This window comes from Cervus canadensis, chromosome 33 (genome assembly GCF_019320065.1).
Source record: "Cervus canadensis isolate Bull #8, Minnesota chromosome 33, ASM1932006v1, whole genome shotgun sequence".
Classification (NCBI taxonomy): domain Eukaryota; kingdom Metazoa; phylum Chordata; class Mammalia; order Artiodactyla; family Cervidae; genus Cervus; species Cervus canadensis.
The window spans coordinates 20,617,189-20,637,497 of record NC_057418.1 but is presented as its reverse complement, the minus strand read 5'-3'; the positions used below and the strand labels follow the sequence as shown (position 1 = coordinate 20,637,497).

Genomic DNA, 20,309 nt, shown 5'->3' with positions numbered 1-20,309 from the left:
TGTGACTCTGTGGACTGTAGTCTGCCAGGCTCCTCTGTCCATGGAATTTTTCAGGCAAAAATACTGGAATGGGTTGCCACTTCCTCCTCCAGGGGTTCTTCCCGACCCAGGGATCAAATCCATGTCTCCTGCGTTGGTAGGCAGATTCTTTACCACTGCGCCACCTGGGAAGCTCCTCAGCCTTTTGTGAAACAGGAATGTAAGAAAAGGAGTATATTTTGGAAAGATGACTGGCTGTACAAGAGGAAACAAGAGACTGAAAACGTGGAGGCAGAGTTGCTTCCAGAATTTAAAGAAGAAACGACCTAATAAACAAAATCATTGTGTAACAGACGGAAAAAGCGAACTCCCTTCATTTTCATGTCATAAAGTTTGATGATCACACTATGAAATGTCTGCTTGAAACTCTGGAACTCTAATTCCTATGATCTTGGTGGAACTCTTGGGAAGCACTGTTTTGGTCACTTTAAAATGAATAATAAAAGGCATCAAAACTGGAAAAGAAGAAATGAAATTGCCTCTGTTCATGGGTGACATGCAGAAAACACTAAAGATTACACCCATGCACACACACACTCTACTGGAGATAATAATGAAATTCCACAAAGTCACAGAGTACAAAATTAATGTATGAAAGTCAGTTCCATCTTTATATACTGATAATGAACGTTTTGAAAAGGAAATTAATGTTATCATGTGTGAAAATAACAATAAGACTAAAATACTTAAAAATAAACTTAACCAAGGAGGCAAGACTTTAATACTGAAAACTACAAAACAATGCTGAAAGACCAATAAGATGTAAATAAATGGAAGGATAGCCTGTTTCATAGATTGGAAGACCTCATATTGTTAAGATGACAATACTACCCTAATTGATTTACAGATCCAATGCAATCCCTATCAAAATCTCATGGTTCTTTGTGCAGAAATAGAAAATCCAGCCTAAAACTCATGTGGAATCTCAAGGGATTTTAATAGCTAAAACAGTCTGAAGAAGAGCCAACTTGGAAGGCTCACATATCCCATTTTCAAACCTTTCTACAAAGCTACATTAATCAAAAAGGACAGACATATGAACCAATGAATAAAATAAGAGAGCCCAGAAATAAACCCTTACATATATGGTCAATTAACTTTCAAAAAGGGTACTAAAACCATTCAATGAAGAAAGGACAGTCTTTTCAACACATGGTTCTGGGAAAACAGGGAATCTACCCACAAAAAAATGAAGTTGGATGCATATGTTCTATCATAGAATAACTTAAAATGGGTCATAGATCTAAAGTTTAGAGCTAAAACTGTAAACTCTTAAAAGAAAATACAGGGGAAAATCTTCACCACAATTATTTGGCAATGATTTCTTGGATATGATACCAAAAGCAAATGCAAATTAGATTTAAAAATTAAAAACTTTAATATCTCAAAGGACATTATCAAGAGAGTAAAACGGTAGGACTTTCCTGGTGGTCTGCGTTAGTTATACCCCTGGTCAGGGAACTAAGATCCCACATGCCACGAGGCATGGCAAACAAAAAAGAGTGAAAAGGCAACTCATAGAATGGGAAGGAATATTTACAAGTCATGTACCATATAAGGGATTAATATTCAGAATATATAAAGAACTCTTACAACTCAACAACCAATAGAACAAAGACACAATTAAAGAATGGGCATCCCGGACAAGCCCCCCTCCCCCCCAAAAAAAGAATGGGCAAATAACTTGATAAACACTTCTATAAAGAATATATTAAAATGGTCAAGCACATAAAAAAGGATGCCTAAACATTAGCGAAATCAAATCTCAGACACTAGAGAAATCAAATGTAAACCACAATGAAATATCATTTTATAACCGTTCAGAATGGCTAGTATAAAAAAAAGGAGGGGGGGAATCAAAAGTGTTGGTGAGGAAGCAGAGAAATTGAACTTCCATGCAGCTGTCAAGAATGTGAAATGGTGGAATATTACTCAGCCATTAAAATGAATTCATTTGAATCAGTTCTAATGAGATGGATGAAACTGGAGCCCATTATACAGAGTGAAGTAAGCCAGAAAGATAAAGACCAATACCGTATACTAACGCATATATATGGAATTTAGAAAGATGGTAACGATAACCCTATATGCAAAACAGAAAAAGAGATACAGATGTGCAGAACAGACTTTTGGACTCTGTGGGAGAAGGCGAGGGTGGGATGTTCTGAGAGAACAGCATCGAAACATGTATATTATCTAGGGTGAAACAGATCACCAGCCCAGGATGGATGCATGAGACAAGTGCTCGGGGCTGGTGCACTGGGAAGACCCAGAGGGATGGGGTGGGGAGGGAGGTGGGAGGGGGAATCGGGATGGGGAATACATGTAAATCCATGGCTGATTCATGTCAATGTATGGCAAAAACCACTACAATACTATAAAGTAATTAGCCTCCAACTAATAAAAATAAACGGAAAAAAAAAAAAAAAGAATGTGAAATGGTGTAGCTGCTGTGGAAAACTGAACAGCATCAGCTCAGAAAGTTAAACAGAGAAATGAAACAAAAGTGGTATCCATGTGCAGTGGAATATTGCTCATCCATGGAAAGGAGTGACGTTCTAGTACAGTTGTAATAGGGATGAGTCTAGAAAACAAGGGGCTGAGTGAAATAAACCAGACGCAGAAGGACGACGATTGTATGAGTTCACTTCTGTAGGCCCTTTATAAGTACCTGCTGCTGCTAAGTCACTTCAGTTGTGTCCGACTCTGTGCGACCCCACAGACGGCAGCCCACCAGGCTCCCCCGTCCCTGGGATTCTCCAGGCAAAAACACTGGAGTGGGTTGCCATTTCCTTCTCCATTTTAAGTACCTAGACTAGTCATATTCATAGAGACGGGAAGTAAAATGTGGTTGCCAGGAGTTTGGAGAAGGTGGGGCGAGAATGGAGAGCTATTGTTCAATGGTTATGGAATATCTGTGCTGGATAATGAAAAAGGTCAGGAAGTGGGTTGAGGAGATGGTTGTATAGCAAAGTGGATGTACCGAGTGCTCCTGAACTGAACACTTAAAATGCTTATAATGGTAAACTTTAAGTTGTACTTGACCATAATAAAGCAAACCAACCAACCAGCATGAACAGCACCATTCCAACTGCCGACTATCAGGTAAAGAAAAGAACAACAGCTCAGAAGAGAGGCCTCTTTTCAGACCCAGGTGGGAGGTGGTAATTGCAAAAAGAAGCCCAAAGGCTGAAATGGCGGAGGCTGTCCCTTCTAAGTAGAACCGGTTAAGATGCTCAAAGAGACAGGACACTTACATTGCAGTTTGATGAGCCGTCAAACGTTGGGTAAGAACCGTCTGGCCAGTCAGCGGGGTCCAAGGCAGCGGACTGCCGGTGCTGGGCCTCATACTCCTTGAGCTGCAACAAGAGAAAACGGAAGACTGAAACGGAAATAATGGCCCAGACTGTCTACCAAGCAGCAGAAAGAATGCTTCGGGCACCATCTTCACAGCGCTGTTGGTGACCAAGTGCCAGCCAAAGCCAAAGGTCCCCAAACAGAAAGAAGATACAAGCCCTGTCCTGAAGGTTTTCAACTAAACCAAACCAAGAGACACAACGGACTCCTCGTATTCTGTATTCCAAAAAGAACCTTGATTTTCCTTCTCCAACACCCTCCAACATCAAGACTCATCTTTCTCAGTTTAATTGGAACTCTGATAACAGAAATTGTCTGTAGTCTGGCCTCTGGATCACCTCTTTACAGAACACACAAGGTGTAGACTTGGGATATTTTAGTAAAACAGAGGTGGAAGCCGGACAGTGATTTTTAAAAATTGCTTGCTTGTCCTGACTGCCTCAAGTTCAGTTCAATGTTATCATCTAACAAATGTTATAGGATTTATTTGGGATCCTCTGGATGAGAGAATAATATATTTTGAATATGTTCAGAGACATTTAAAGTTAGACAAATGAGGTATTATAGAAAATTAACCAATGTAACCTAGCAGAAATAGATGAACGAGCTTTCTGAATGGCTATATGAGAAGTTCCAGGTGTTTTCCTAAAAACAGGTAGAAATTTAGCTATCTGCATAATACAATTAAGTTGTCGGCTGCATTAAAATTCTGTTACAAAGCAGTTTTTAGATACAAATTTAAGACATTGATCAAATCATGGTCCATGAATCAAGACACCAAAAAACAGAAACAATCTGACCTAACAGCTCAGAAGGTACTAGGGCTGTCCTTTACCACTGGAGCTATGTGGATGTAGCAAAGCCATTCTACTAGAAAAAAAGCAACCTTGCAAAGCATTATTTCTACTTAGAAATTTTTCTCTGTGTGACAGGAAATGGACTGGGGAAGGCAGACAATATTAACAAGTAAGGGTTCCCAAATAGCTTCAGTTCCTTCACATGGAAAACGTGATGACAATAAACTATCTCACAGGACTATTGTTAGAAAAAGTAAGACACACAGCAAGTTCAACACACTGCACCCTTTGCAATAGACTTATTTCGGTAGTATTGTCGGGCTTCCCTGGTGGCTCAGATGGGAAAGAATCCACCTGCCAATGCTGGAGACGTGGGTTCGATCCCTGGGTTGGGAAGATCTCCTGGAGAATGGAATGGCTAGCCATTCCAGTATTCTTGCCTGGAGAATTCTGTGGACAGAGGAACTTGGCAGACTATAGTCCAGGGGGCCGCAAAGAGTCAGACACAACTAAGTGACTAACATACACACATTATTATCACCCTTGTGGTTTCAAGTAAAAGAGAGCTCAAAGTTCACAACAATTCTAGACATTTGAACTTCTGTTATTCAGGCACTTAATATTATTTTAATCTTTCTAGTATATTAGGGGGATTGATATGCTCTAATCTCTATAATACACTTAGTGACATACTAGTATGCTCTTCCTTTCCAGAAGTGCATTATTCTTTCTGTATGATCAAAACAGCTGCCCTCTGAAAAGAGGGGTTATCATTTGCTTTTCAGGGTTCCTGCCCTACTTTACTTAACATTAGCCCCAAGTTCCCTGAGGCACTAAATAAACGGTTCATCTTCAGGAAAACAAAACGAAGTACTCCCCAGTTAATCATAAAAAGACAACATTTTTCTTTTGCTATCTGTCTACTTCTATCATTTATCTTGGAGCATAAGAGTACATGTGCTTCTTCTTCCTTAAAAAAAAAAAAAAAAGATTCATTTGTTGGTTGCATGGCTTATGGGATCTTAGTTCCCCAACCAGGGATTGAACCCAGGCCCTTGGCAGTGAGTACACAAGAGTCCTAACCACTGGACCACCAGGACCAGGAAATTTCCCACATGCTTCTGATAAACACTCGGATTTGTGCTCTATCTTAAATTTACCTTGATTTTTAACTTCCCAACTTAAAACACACACACACACACACACACACAAGATCTTTAACATTTTACAATGAAAAAAGCCTGGTTATTGTTTACATAATCACATTTTTATAATCCACTCTGCTCCCAAAGACAATTGATGATGTTCATTTGAGAAACGTATATATTTTAAAGCAAAGTTATGGAGCTTTACTTTAATTCTGGGAGTTTTTAAATAATGGCATTTTAAAGTGTGTGTCTGTCTGTCTGTCCATCTGTCTACCTCAGAAGGAACTACTACCTTCACATCCCATTTTCCCAAGTCTCATAGTTTTCTCATACTTGAAGTCTATGACACGATTCTTAGAGGGATGGCCATCTTTAATAGGTTAATGCTTATCCTATTGTAAAGACTTTCATGGTGAGCGATTCTAAAATGTTCCCGTTTCTAAGAGTGCTTACTGTGAAGAACATTTATATTTAATCCAAGTTTCCTCCAGCTGCAATCTTCATTCATTTCCTTTTATTCTCTCCTCAGTAGAGATGAAAACAGAACTGTTCAGTACATCCTAAAGATGGACTGTTTAATAATCCTTCATATACTTGAAGACAGTGAATAAGTTCTTTTCTGCTTCTTTTCTGAGATAAATCCTTTCCAATTTCAGCCCACGAGACCTATTTTTTAAAAAACCCTCAATCACTTTGTTGCTCTCCTATGGCCTCTCTTCACGAGCCTTTAGCTGCCCACATTCCTATGACTGATGTGCAAGAGCTGCTACAAGAAAATGATTCAATAATATATATGGGTTCTCAGCTCATAATCTCATGCTCTGGTATACCAGATGCCCAGATTCTCTTTTAAAAAAAAAAAAAAAAACCTGTTCTCCAATTTTCCAGTTACCATAGATATAGACTCAGGCATGTACCCTTCTCAGGAGAACTACCCATGGTCAACAGTTTGAAGGAACTATTCAGTTAACAAAAATTTAAAAGTCGTTAAGCTAAGCTGCTGTCTTTTTAAATTACACACTGTTTACAGAGAGTTATTTTGTAAACTTCATTCTGTTTAAATGCTTCTGCAACATACAGTGGTGTTTCACGTATTAATTCCTTGCAGCCTTTTTCATTTTTATCTTTGTATTGATAACTGGGTTTTTGGGACTGTGAATCATGGCCGTACTCTTCACAGAGGGTAAATACTCAGCAATCAAATTCATATAAACAAAGCACTGTGGGCCAAACTGTATTCATTTGAACATAGACAAAATTCTCCCCGGTCTGGTGCTAGTGGTAAAGAACCCGCCTGCCAGTGCAGGAGAGTAAGAGACATGGGCTCAACCCCTGGGTGGGAAAGATCCCCTGGAGGAGGGCATGAAAACCCACTCCAGTAATCTTACCTGGAAAATTCTATGGACAGAGGAGCCTGGCAGACTACTGTCCATGGGGTCACAAAGAGTCGGACACGACTGAGTGACTAACCCTTTCGTTTTAAAAGTTGCCCCGATACAGGAACACGGGGTGATACATAGCGCTCCAGATGAGAGACAACCTTCTCTCCTGATGCTGGGCTGTCCTGTCACAACTAAAGTCTAGACATTCTACCTAGGGGTCTGTTTTTGGTCCTAACTTTCCAATTAATTACTTAAATTCATTAACATTACAAAAATACATTCTACAACAACAACAAAATACACTGAGCAACAAATCGGGACACAAGTTATGAGATCCCTCCTAACACATCAAAGAAAAATTACACCTTCTTAGTAAGTCAAGACCAACCCTAGAAATTTCTCACAGGGACCACATCACCGTCTCGCACACACAGTCTCAGAATTGAATTTCTCGAACTGTAACATTATCTAAAGAGTGGTAAAATGATCACAGTACATTAATCATACTGTGTACTTAATTGCGTCTAAATAGCAGCATGCAGACTTATGATAAAAATACTCTGAATCTTTGAAATATATATCAAAGTACACTAGTGTTTAAGGAACTCTGAACTGTGTTCCATGTGCCCCAAGGGCTGTGCAAGTCAGTGCCCTGAATACCACAGATATTTACTAGCTAGTGTATGTAAACTTTTAAGGGGCATAACTTTAGAAAATTCAGAAAATTCAAATAAAAAGATGAATTGGAGGAGCTAATGATTAACATTATTTTCCAAGTTCTTCCTTAGCTACGCTGTGAAAACACATAAAAATTTCAAAATGCAAATATTTTAACCTCTTGCAGAATGTCTTGTGAAACAGAATTAGACAAGTCTCTGAAACAGATTATAATAATTCTTTAGTAACAGAAAAGCATTAAATACCTATGGGTCTTTTAGTCTCTGACTGACAGTGGAAGAGACACTTGTCTGATGTCAGGAAAGACCATTCTTATCATGGTCATTATAGGAGGTCTAACTCTTGATGTTTCTTTTATACAGTGATCAAATAAACTTAGATCCTTGAGCTGCTCATAAGCTAAAGGAGGCAGATCCTTGGTTTTTCTTGTTTTGTCTCTGGCTAAAAGGAAGCCCACCCAGATGCTAGTAACCAAGAATGTATCTTGCTTTGCCAAGAGCCGGCCAATAAGGTCCCCTGCTATTTCGTCATCTGTCAAAGGACACCCACCTTTGTGTGCAAAATTTAATAAAGTTTGGAGAAAGTTATCAATTTTTTCTTTAATCTGTTTCTGGATTGCCTTATAGAAAATATCCTTGATGTCTTGATGGGCTCTGTTCTAAAATGAGGCAAAGGCTGCCAGCCTGGCAATAGCCAGGTTCCAGGGCTACAGCCTCCATCCACGTCCACACAGCTGTGCCACCTTTTCATGGAGCTGACTGCTGGTTTCTTTTCCATGCAAACAATGGCTAGCTGATAAAGGCATCAGCTTAGAAAGAGCATCAGATTTTTTTCCTCTCCAACTTTGAAAGTATTCTTTTGTTTCCTTTTCAATTATAGAAACATGTCCCCTCAAGTTGACAGTGTTAATTTTTGACTGTGTTAACTAAGTTGATGCTTTTAACATTTTCTTCTGCTCCAAGAAAATGGAGTTCGATGCGTCCTGTGCAACTCTCTCGCCAAACACAGATGCTGTCAGGATGAATGCAGACAGCTTCTGCATTCCAGAGCTTCCATTTTACGATTATACAAGCAATGTAACAGCATCACTCCCCAGACAGTAAGTACACATCTTGCCCACCAAGGTAAAATTAATATCAGTCTGTGTTTCTCACATGCATTTTCTTGGAATTCAACTGGACTTTTTCCAAGTGCTACGACACGCTCAAGGAATGGCAGTGTAGAGAAGATGTATGGTGGACATATCGGCCCAGCTAGGTTGGGTGGCTAAAGGTGGGGTGGGGCAGTGGGAGACCAGACTGAGGGTGAAGGGCAGGCGAAGGTGATCAGCAGCGTGGACAGGACATTGTCACTTGTCACCTGCTCCATCGCTGCCCCAGCACAGCTTCAGCCCACCAGGATGCTGGTGGCTGAGATCACCTCTGCTCCTCTTCAATAGAGCAAGAGAAGCCGGCAGGTGGGCATCTGGTGGTGACCTTAGACCTCAGGTCTTCTACAACAGGTCCCACCTCCCACTGCCCTCAAGCATTTTTTTTCCCCCAGCATTGTCTCAGCAACACATGAAAGGTTTTTTTAGATTACTGATGTGTACAGTTGGGTAGTCTATAAGTTGGGTTTTCCTGAGGGCTCAGCAGTAAAAAATCTGCCTGCCAATGCAGGCAACCCAGGTTCGATCCCTGGGTCAGGAAGGTTTTCTGGAGAGGGAAATGGCAACTCACTCCAGTATTCTTGCCTGGAGAATCCCATGAACAGAGGAGCCTGGCAGGCTACAGTCCATGGGGTTGCAAGAGTCGGACGTGACTTAAGTGACGAAACCACCACTCAGTATGTTTGTCACTGTTTCAAGGTTCCATACCTTCAAGATTCTGTTTAATGGTAAAGTCATACCTCATTCAATGATTCCTTAGTGACTTGAAATTCTAAATCTGCCTAGTGTATGACTTGTCTACCGTGTGAACCAAGTAGTCAAAGTCAAAGTCAAGAATTAATCAGTCAGTTAGTTGGGCAACAAAGTGGGAAATCTCTTAGGAATTGCTATCTTGCTATCATAAATGCTACTCCAGTGTCCTAAACGTTTCTTTTATTTTTAATTTTTTTCATTTATTTTTATTAGTTGGAGGCTAATTACTACCATATTGTAGTGGGTTTTGTCATACATTGACATGAATCAGCCATGGAGTTACATGTATTCCCCAACCCGATCCCCCCTCCCACCTCCCTCTCTACCCAATCCCTCTGGGTCTTTCCAGTGCACCAGGCCCGAGCACTTGTCTCATGCATCCAACCTGGGCCGGTGATCTGTTTCACTATAGATAATATACATGTTTCGATTAAAGGTTTCTTTTAATGCCTAATTTAACTCAGAGCAAAAAAAAATAAATAAATAACACAATAAACTAATTAATATCTACTTAGAAATGAAAGCAAGCAAAAGTTTAAGGTTTAGAGATAAAGCTTGACTTTTTATTCAAAGTTCAATTTGTTGAAGGCTTCTTTTAGAACTAGTGTTTATAATGGTTGCATTTAACTTTTCCTTGGTGTTTATTAAGTAATCTATCATTATCAGTCTATCCATTCACCCTTTGATGCCCCTGTCCTAGTCTCTTTGAGCTGCTATAACCAATCACCATAGACGGGGTGGCTTATAAACAACAGAAATTTCTCATAGTTCTGGAGACTGGGAAGTCCAAGATCAAGGAGATGGCAGATTTAGTGTCTGATGATGCCTGACTTCCTGGTTCACAGACAGCGTGTGTCCTCACACAGGGGAAGGGGGTAAAGGAGCTCCCTATGGCCTCTTTTATAAGCTCACTAATCCCATTCATAAGGGCTTCACTCTGAAGAGCTAATCACCTTCCAAAGGTCTCATCTCCAAATTAGGATTTAATATATAAATTTGGGGGGGTGGGGAGGGGGACAAAAACATTTAGTCTATAGCCATCCCCCAACATTTTTCAATGTAAGGTGGTCAGGTGCTCACAAATGTAAACCAAACATCCACACTCTTACCCGAGCAAGTGCTTCTTCGATGGTGATCATCTTTTCCTTGACCATCATCATCAACTGAATCCGTTCCTCATCACTCATTGTTATCTCGCTTGCAACGTAACCCACATCTTCTCCTAGAGATCAAAGAAGAAAAACAGTAAGAATGAGAAAGATAATAGAAAGATAAAACAGGATGCCAGTCTTGACTGTTTGTCATCTAAAGGATGTGATTTAGGACCCTGTTCTTGATGGAGCCACAGGAGCAGGAATGGGTTGCATTTGGGGAAGCCAGTGAGCCCATCTCATTGGAAAACAAGCTCCAAGAACCTATGGATGTTACCATGGAAACAAATCCTTCAAAATGATCAGAGTTTTTGTGACAGAGGGTCTAGTGGAGGAGTTTTGGAAGAAGACTAATAGGGAGTTTGGAGTGACTGGTCAGGCAGAGACCGAATTTAAAGATCCAGTTAGAGGGGACGAGCACTCCAGGGCTCCTTCAGCCAAGGGTTCTCCATGTCCTTCCATTTCAAATATTAACAAGAAGAAAATGTTTCTGTGGAAGATGGGAAGAGAATCCTCTTTTAAGACAGAGAACTTGAAGGTCACAGTGTCTGCCGCAGAACAAAGCTCACAGCCTGGTAAAAGCCTGTGAAGTGTGTTAGTCACTCATTTGTGTCCAGCTCCTTGGATCCCTGAGGACAGTAGCCCGCCAAGCTCCTCTTTCCATGGAATTCTCCAGGCAAGAATACAGGAGTGGGTAAAAGCCTAGATTTTAATAAAACCGTTTGACTGGTATTCCTCGGGGGACATGGACAAGTAAATATAATCACAGTCGTGAAATATTTTCGGTTCATTAGAAGGAAATTACTATCCATGTGGATATCTGAAAGTGCCACTGTCGTAAATACATTTCCACCCTGTGAGGAGAACTCAACTTCCAGTTTGGAACTGAAGGCAGCCAGAGCTGCAGAGGGAAAGAGAACTCCTCGATTAGCATCCTTTGGCAGGCTTTTCCTGAAAAGCGAACGTAGCCATCTGGTCTCCATACGAGAGTCACGTTGGCGTAGGTGCCTCTGATCAGCGCGTGGGGAGGTTATGTCAGGCGCAGACGCGCTGTCTCATGTAGCTGGAGTTCTTACTCCTCACCTTTCTCCTCCACCACGTCTTTCCCACACTCACATCACCACCGGCAGTGTCGTCAGGATGCTGGGCTACGGACTAAACGAATCTGGCTGCAGACTTGTGTGAATGCAGCGTGGTCAGGACCTACCGTGGATATTTATGTTCCCCTGGGTTTCCTTATCTCATTTCCATTTTGTAATCAATCAGTCCAGAAACACCGCTCAAGTTCCCTTCGCCACTCAGTCCCTTGTGCCAGAAGAGTCATGGTGGGTGCCAGGTGAGGGGAGAGAGCGCCTTGGCGGTGATTCATTTTACTATCTGCAACGCCTCCAGTGGTGGAGGGAGTTGCTTGGGTTTAAAAAGAAATCCACCTGAGCTGATGAGGTGTTGGCTTCCTCCCTCCATCTCTCTCCTTTTCTTTCTTTCTAAATAAGACTTTGTTAGAATCTGGGGTTTACTTTGAATCTCAAGTGATGCTGGGTGTGTCCCCAAAAGGAGAAACTGGGAAGGTTTAAGAATAACTCCCTTACAGCAAGACAACTTAAATAGGCCCACTGATGACCGCCAAGCAACACAGGTGTGCCCCTGGCATACAGGCTGCCCGCGTTTCTCGTTTCCGTGTGTATGAATAACTGTGTATTCTGCACGGGGCAGGACACTGAGATTTCGTGAAAGAAGAGAAATCGCGCCAGCGGTGAGCAACTAAAAATGTTCACCTAATGATAACCTTATCCAGCCAGACTGGAATCTAGAAGTAGCTTTGTTTCTCCTCCCTGTCTGAATGCTGGAGAAACATAAATTATATAACTGGGCCTCAAAGGGATGACATATTTACTTACTATATAAACAACAACAAAAGACACGGCCAAGAGGAGGGCAGGACTCCCTTCACAAAGCAGTCCGGGCAAATTCCCATGATGTCAGCCCATTAGACAGTTTCCAGGGGCAACAGCCCCATAACCGTCCCTGCCACAGAAAAGCATCGGAGCTCCGAAGACTGCAAAGGCCCCAAGTGGCAGGGCAGGGGGGAGGGTCCAAAACTAACAAATGCGAAGACTTTCTAGACTCTTTTAGGACCGATCTTGGCCAGGAGAGATCTCCCTGAGGTTGATGTGATTGAGAAAAGGAAAGATTTGGTCTCTGCTGTCAGATCTATGAAAAGAAAGGACTGTGAACTCTTTCCGTTTTGTTTTCTTTGATTTAAAAAAAAAGAAAAAAGAAAACCCACTGGGATGAAGTCTTAAAGTAATGATAGGAATGTCAGAAAAGCTGAACAGTTTATGGGCACACGCAATGACTTATTCTAACTTACAGCATCCGTTTAGATTAGCAGCCCAAACGTCTTAACATTTTAGAGCTGAAAGGACCTACTGTCCGCCAGCTGTGTTCCAGTACCTTTTGAAGTCTGTCTCATTATTCCTTTCTGATTCTTTCGGAAGTTCTGCCAGAAATACTTATTTTTCTTCTTCCAATCTCCCTTTCCTTTAAAAAAAGAAAAAAAAAAGGCACAAGCAATAAATTCATTAATAACCAAAGTAACCTCTTCCTTACAATTCAAAGCTTGTCAGAATACTTTGATTTCACAAAAAAAGACAGTTTCTCTCTTTCAGTTTTGTGAAAAGACTTAGAAATGCCTATAAAGTTGTTTAAAAGAAATGCAAATTTCCTCAGAGCAAGAAATGGTACAGTGGAGTTAAGATGAGAAATAAAGAGACATCAAAAAAAAAAGCAGGCAAAACATGCATACTTATATTCACTTTGATGTCTGTTTAACTACTGTGTCTAATTCTGCCTCGTCTTGTGGTATAGTTTTCCCCCTTTGGTCTCAGCCACAATGATTTCAACTGAACCACAAATAGGATGCTTTAAAACGTTAACTTTGTTTTGTTGTTATTTCTGTTGTTGATCTACCCTTGATTTATTTCTGTTATCCCAGCTTTACAAAGAGAACAGAATGGTTGGTATGTGCTGTGTGCACTGCTGAGAAGGTTTCACAGGTCTGTGGGGCTGACCCACCCTTTTCCTCTTAGGTGTGGAATTGATGTGGGTCTCGCTATGGCATAGGCGGGGTGTGAGTCCCACCTCTCTGATGCTCAGGTTACCTGGTGACCTCCCTACAGCTCACCCAGGGCACCGGGATAAGAAAAGCAAACTGCTACCCTGCTGTGACATCTCCCAACTTGATACCCCACCCCCCCCACACATACACCTCCACCTTTCCCAGATGGTTCTGGGTGACTTTGATGTGAAACACAAATTCACTGTCATGGATAGACAGTTTTCCTATCTGGTCGGCCTGTGATCCTCAGGAACACGTAATACCTTTTATAAAGCTAGAGGAGAGGGGTCAAGTGAGGAAAAGGAAAGAACAGGGTGGCCCTTTATTCTTTAAAAATCAAATGAAGCGGCCGCAGCCCTATCTGTTCTCAGGGACGGGGTACACCCGAAGCTGCAGCTTCGTCAGCTGTGTGGGGTCCGGTTGCTCCACGGCCACTGGAAAAGGGCCCCATGGAGTGATGCGCTGTTGGCTTCCACGGTCTATACTGGTGGTGCCAGGCAGGGCAGCATGAAACAGACCCGTGGAAACCCCGCGCCTAGGGCTCCCGTGCTAAGGGCATCATTTGTCAAAGCAGGATGCCCTCACTACGTTCTGACAACCCCCAGGACTCCCGGAGGGAAACTGGAGCCCGCTGGCCTGAGGCTGCCCTTTTCTCAGCATCTGGAAGGCGCCTGCTGCCTTTGGGCTAAACACGACAGCAAGTATCAGCCATGAACGGTGGCAGCAGAAGTGGGATTAGTAACACCTCTCTCTCGGGCAATCTGGGAATAGGGTTTCTTTCTTGTAAGCTATGCTTCCCTTGTGGCTCAGCTAGTAAAGAATTCGCCTGCAGTACGGGAGACTTGGGTTCTATCCCTGGGTTGGGAAGATCCCCTGGGGAAGGGAACAGCTACCCACTCCAGTATTCTGGCCTGGAGAATTCCATGGACTGTATAGTCCATGGGGTCGTAAAGAGTCGGACACAGCTGAGCAACTTTTACTTTCACTTTCATGTAAGCTATACTCTCCCCTCCTCCCATTTTAATATTTCTGAAATGGAGGCACAGCTTTAAAAAAAAAAAAATGGCAAGACCTAACAATCTCCAGCACTGACCATATCCACTTTGTATCTAATGGCATATCTCACTTAACACTCACTAATGATGAACATGTGATGTATTCTTGTTTCCATTTGGTGGATGAGAAAACCGAGGCTTAGAGAAACAAGAGACTTGCCCGGGGTCATAACTAGGTAGAGTCATGATTCAAATCCAAATCAAGGCCTGACTTCAGCACTTACGTTCCTAATTATGACTACTTTGCCAGACTTTCTTAAACCGAAACAGAATAAAATGTGACAAAACCAGAAAAGTCGATTTTATAACCAAGGAAATAAACTACAGAACACCTGAATTATGCATAATCTTTCATTCAAAGGTTCCAAATTGAAGGGATTTACCCTAAAGACTGAAATAGGAAATGGCAACCCACTCCAGTATTCTTGCCTGGGAAATCCCATGGACCGAGGGGCCTGGTGGGCTACAGACCTTGGGGTCGCAAAGAGTCAGACATGACTGAACAATTGAGCACACACCCTAAAGACGTGATCATGGGTAGGCTCAAGGATTTTCAGTGGTAGCAGCACTTCTCTGTGATAGAGAAAAAATTGCAAACAACTTACATGCCCAGCAAAAAAGAGACTGGCTGTCTGAATTATGGCACATCCAACATGACAGATTACTATGCAGATTTTAGAATTTTCCTGTAAAAAGTACTCAATCACGTAGGGACATGCTCAGGATATATTCAGTTGTAGAATATGGTCCAAATTATGCTTTTTAAAACCCACATAAACACAGAAAGGAAGGGGAAAGCTGTACATCAAAATCTTAACAATGCTTATTTCTGGATGGAAGAGTTCTTTGTAGGTTTTGTATGTTCACATATTTATATGTTCTATAAAGCATTAAAAGGAAATAATTCATTAGCAATGGTTAAACCAAGAAAAGGGGTACTGACCTACGGAGCTGTCTTCCGAGTTTGACTTATGGAGAGGATTCCTACAAAAGAAAAACAAGTGTGATTATCAAGGAGCCTTCCCTTCATGTGAGACCTGAAGACCCTTCTAACTAGTGGGACCCAGCATCAATCAGCCTAGCAGAGCCAGGCAAATTTCTACAGAATATTAACCAACAGTCTTTCCCAGCCATCTGCCGCCTTTCTAGAAACATGCTAATGTGCCATTTGTCAACACTAATTAAAGATTCACTCCAGGGTACGACCTATATTAAATGAAGGGAATGGACTTGCCTGGGTGATCATTGAAGTGTCTTCCATTTCTGTGAATCATTATCTACATGCTAAGTTATTTCCATTAAGAGGTCCTTCAGGGACTTCCTTGGTGGTCCAGTGGTTACGAATCTACCTTGCAAGGCAGGGGACGCGGGTTCAGTCCCTGGTCAGGGAACTAAGACCCCACATGCGACGGAGCAGCTAAGCCCACACCTGTGCACCACGACTACGGAGCCACAACAAAGATCCCCGAAGGTCACAACTAAGACCTCATGAGTCAAATAAATAAATACAGACATACTTAAAAAAAAATATTTAATATAAATGGGAAGGAGAAGACCAATGAGAATACAGACCCAGCAGATGGGTAATAATGAGAAGACAGTCCCAGCAGATAAGTCAGGCGGTCATCTGGAGGAGAAATCAGGAGGGTGCAGAGGTCCAAAGACAGCAAGCCACAGGAGACTGGAAGCCCCAGGTAGGGAGCAGCCAGGATGGAGCTCCTCTGGTCGCTTGCTGCCATCTGACAAGTGTGCTACATGTATCACTAGATCTTCCAAAGTGCAAAGTGAAGCCAGAAATATATTCTTCTTCTTTTTTTTTTTTTTTTTTTAAACAAGAGCTCCACCTTTTTAAGTGATGGCAAATAACTCAATGTTTTTAAAAATGTGTCCAAGTTCACTAATACATGTCTGGGCATCCGATTTGGCCCATCCCCTCCCCTCCCCAGGCTGCCAGTGTGTGAACCTGAAATGTGAACTCCGCCCCAGACCAGGTGATTAAGCCTTTCTCCAGAAAATACACGAACAGATGCCAACTTAAAGGAGGGAGGCAGGAGAACCAATGAAAGTTCAAATTGTTTTTCTCAAAAGGGGAAGAGCCGAGGTGGAGCAGCATCTTCCACCAGGTGGGTCCAGAGTGAGAGGTAAGCACAGTGTCCCTGAGTTTGCTGAGCAGGAAAGCCAGGAAGAAGGAACCTGCATCAGAACACAAGCAGGGCAGCTCAGAGGATTCACGCCTAATCTCCACTGCACGTATATCCACCCAGGGAGGAGGGCGGAGGCGGCAACCGGTGAAACACTCTTCAGTGTGAGAAGGGCAGAGTTCCGCTGACACAATCAGGAAGAGAAGTATTGGGTTGGCCCAAAAGTTCACTCAAGTTATTCCATAACATCTTACAGGAGAACCTGAGTGAACTTTTTGCTCAATACAGTGGCCGAAAAAGAACCTATAGGACTTAAGATGACCAGACAGGGTCCAGGGTCTTCCTCTCATGCAGAGCCACCTGTGATAAGTCATCTCTCTTTGGAATAACTGCATCGATGCTGGCTGACCACTGACCGACATTTGAGAATGGAAGCACCTTCAGACCCCAAGTCTGCGAGAAAAATGTCTCTGACTAGCACAAAAGCTGGACTGACTCCTAATGTCCATGAGGGGACAGAGTTAAGAACAAAGAACAGAAAACAGGGGAAAGGACTAGATCACTGAAGAGCTGGACTTGTAGCCTAGTTTCTCGCCCAGACTACATGCTGCCAACACAAAAAGACGTTAGGAAAATCTACCTTGTCAACACATTTTGCCAGATTTAGCTTCCAAAATAGACTCTCTTCCTTTTGATCCACACAATAAATGGAAATACCTACACAAATATTTACTTGAAAGGCTTCCATGAAACAACCATCTCAACGTTTCATTCATTCGGTAAAATGACTCGGTGTTGATGCTATTGTGAGTAAGGGACATGGACAATCATGAAGAAGTGAGGGTTACAATGGAGGGAGGGTGACAACCGTGAACAAAATACACTCGAAGGAGAAGCAACGGCTGAAGGACGAGGGGGAAGGAGGGGAGAGGGCATGGGGTGGGGGAAGTAAGAGGGGCAGGAAGGAGGAGGAAGTGGAGAATCTGCAGTCACACATGCGAGGAAAGTGCTCAGGGTCACGGAAGTAGAAGCAAGGCAACCGCCAGCAGACAGCGGAGTGAAGCACTGGCTAGGTGAGTGGGGATTAAGGCAGGAAATCCTTCAAAATTAATATTGATGCTGAAGGTTTGAATTCTTAAACTTTGGGTTTTTTTAAAACAAAATTTTATTCTGTTGCATTTGTGGCTCAGTCTACCTTACTGGCAACTGTCCATGACCAACCAGCATCATCACCAGGCTTTCTGTAGATGACCTCTGACGGCAAAGGAAGTGGCACATTGAGTTTCAGACTCACTCTTAGGACTAGGAAAATCTTGACCTAACGGCTTAGTACCAAATATTTCAACTATCCCTAGCTCTTGATAAACCGGTTAAGTATGTAATAAACTAAAAATATGTATGTCTTTCACGTTTTCTGAAAGAAATGTTTCCGTGGGAAAATGGTCTAAAGAAATAGTAGTTTTTTCCAGTCCTTTGCTGATTTAGAATAATACGCTTTATTGAGTTGTGAGGAATTTTGCCCATTGTTTAACCCAATCCCAGTTTTGCAGGAAACCATAGTCTCCAGAGGCACAGGCTCCCTGACTGGTTAGAGGCCAGCAAAGAGCTGTACTGAGGCACTGTTAGCCTGGTTGCCTTTCCAAAACATACTCAAGTCTCCCTACCTGGATATGGTGCATATAAAGTTGTCTCAAAAATTCAAAGGTTGATTTCTAATTTTTCAACCCATTTTTCCAAAGTTCACATTACAGAGAAGTTATGTTCTCACTATTACATAGTTATCACAAAATAAGTCAATATTTTCCTCTCTAAAACGCTGACTTATAACTTCCTAATTTTTACCTACTTTCTTCAAATTACCATGCATTTCAAATATTTATCCTTGGATTTGCATTTTTGATCTATTTGTTACACAAGTGCTTCTCCGAAGCATCACTTGCATTTCCCTCAGAATGCCAGCAGGTGGCACTGTAGTTTCTGTAGTCAACTTGCTTACTGGGGCCAGCGGGGATTTTGTTTTCAAAATTTCACCAGTTCACAATCTAGATACTGGCCAAAGATAGCAAGCCAGTGTTTCATAAGCACGAGGCTTCCCAACTCATCAATTTGCAAAGGGGCAAAATACCATCATGTGAAGTTTAATTTGGATGCAGAGAATCGTCCCTGCAAACAGAAGCTGGCAGAGCAGCAGAGATGTAAAAAAATGCCATCTCCTTCTCAAAACCGATTGGAAAATTCATCCAGCAGAAACAAAAATCAGTGAGGCCATCAAATCCCAAATTCGGATGGCAGCAGGTGGAAAGGGTCATTTACTGATCTCCTGGTAGAAGAAATTAATGCTCAGAAGTCAGCTCCAAAGAGACCTTCTTGTAAGACATCCTTCCAGCCAGACACTGCAGATCTGAACATGGCAGCCCGCTTCCATCCATCACGCTCACTGTCAACAGAGTAAAAAAGATGGGGACTTCCACAAACATTTTGATGACTGGGAAGCAATCCGGTTGTACTTTGAGAATTAAAGCATATAATAATCATCAAATTTTGCCTTTAAAGTCTCTGAACTCAGTATCTTTTCATCAATAACTGCTATTAGACCCCCAAACTGCTTAAGTGTAAATATTTTTCCTCAAGACTCCTAACTACTCTAGTTCCCTGAAGCCCTAATTCACTGAAGAAAATTCATAAGGAATGCATGAATTCGAATAAAAAAAAAAATCAACTTAAGGGACAGCATGTCTAGAACTGAGCCAATTCTTTTCATCCTACAATTCTTTGTTAAGTTACTTTCCTCCTTTTTTTCACTCATTCTTTATTCAGTGTTTCTTTCATTCAATAAATAAATTGTTTTGCGTCTAGCATTCTCTGCGGTACTGAGATCATAGCAGTAAACAAACAATGGGTAAGATCCCTGTTCTGTTGGGGCGAGGATGGAGGAATGATCAAGAAGTGGGGAGAATTCTAGAAAGGACGGACAGAGCAGGGCTCCCTGAAGAGGTGGCAGATGAGCACACATCTAGATGATAAGCTGGCATGGACACTGGCTCCCTCCAATGGGGAAGATTGAGCGGGGAAAGGAAAGAGGAGGAAGCGAGAACTCTCCTTTGGCCGCGTTCGGTTTTAGATGCTTCTTGAACACCACTGCAAAGGTATTAGGGAGACAGTTGGATACATGAGTCTCAGTTCAGGGGACTCACTAGGACCAGAGCTAAGCATTTAGAAGTCACCTGCATATTTAAAGCCAGGAGACCAACCAACCACCGTGAAGGACTCTGAGATCCAATTTTTAGGGGTCAGGAAAAGAAGGGGAAGTGGGCAGTGGGACTTCAGGGGAGGGGTCAGTGAGGAAAGGGAAAGCCAGGAAACTACACTTTCACCTTTTCTGGCTAGAAGAATAACACTAAAACCGATTTAACACAGTTTATACTGCTGCCTCAAATGCCATACAGGGTAAATTCTACGTTGCTCTATTTTTTCCATTGAATCTATCACCTCACCGCAGAGGGGACCAGAAAGAGGAAACTAACAAAGGTCAAAATGAAATTC

General features: G+C 42.1%; 1 protein-coding gene and 1 pseudogene across 3 annotated transcripts in view; both read right to left on the bottom strand.

Annotated features, from left to right (window-relative positions):
• Positions 1-20,309, bottom strand: part of SASH1 (SAM and SH3 domain containing 1) — a 983,107-nt gene that overhangs the window by 58,931 nt on the left and 903,867 nt on the right. For all 3 annotated transcript variants that reach the window (XM_043457237.1, XM_043457239.1, XM_043457238.1), the window contains 4 exons: positions 15,569-15,609; positions 12,907-12,993; positions 10,411-10,523; positions 3,297-3,398 (listed from right to left, as the gene is read on the bottom strand). In XM_043457237.1, coding sequence (XP_043313172.1) covers positions 3,297-3,398; positions 10,411-10,523; positions 12,907-12,993; positions 15,569-15,609 — 343 coding nt within the window. The remainder of the gene's footprint in view (positions 1-3,296; positions 3,399-10,410; positions 10,524-12,906; positions 12,994-15,568; positions 15,610-20,309) is intronic.
• Positions 4,659-9,566, bottom strand: LOC122434079 (annotated as a pseudogene).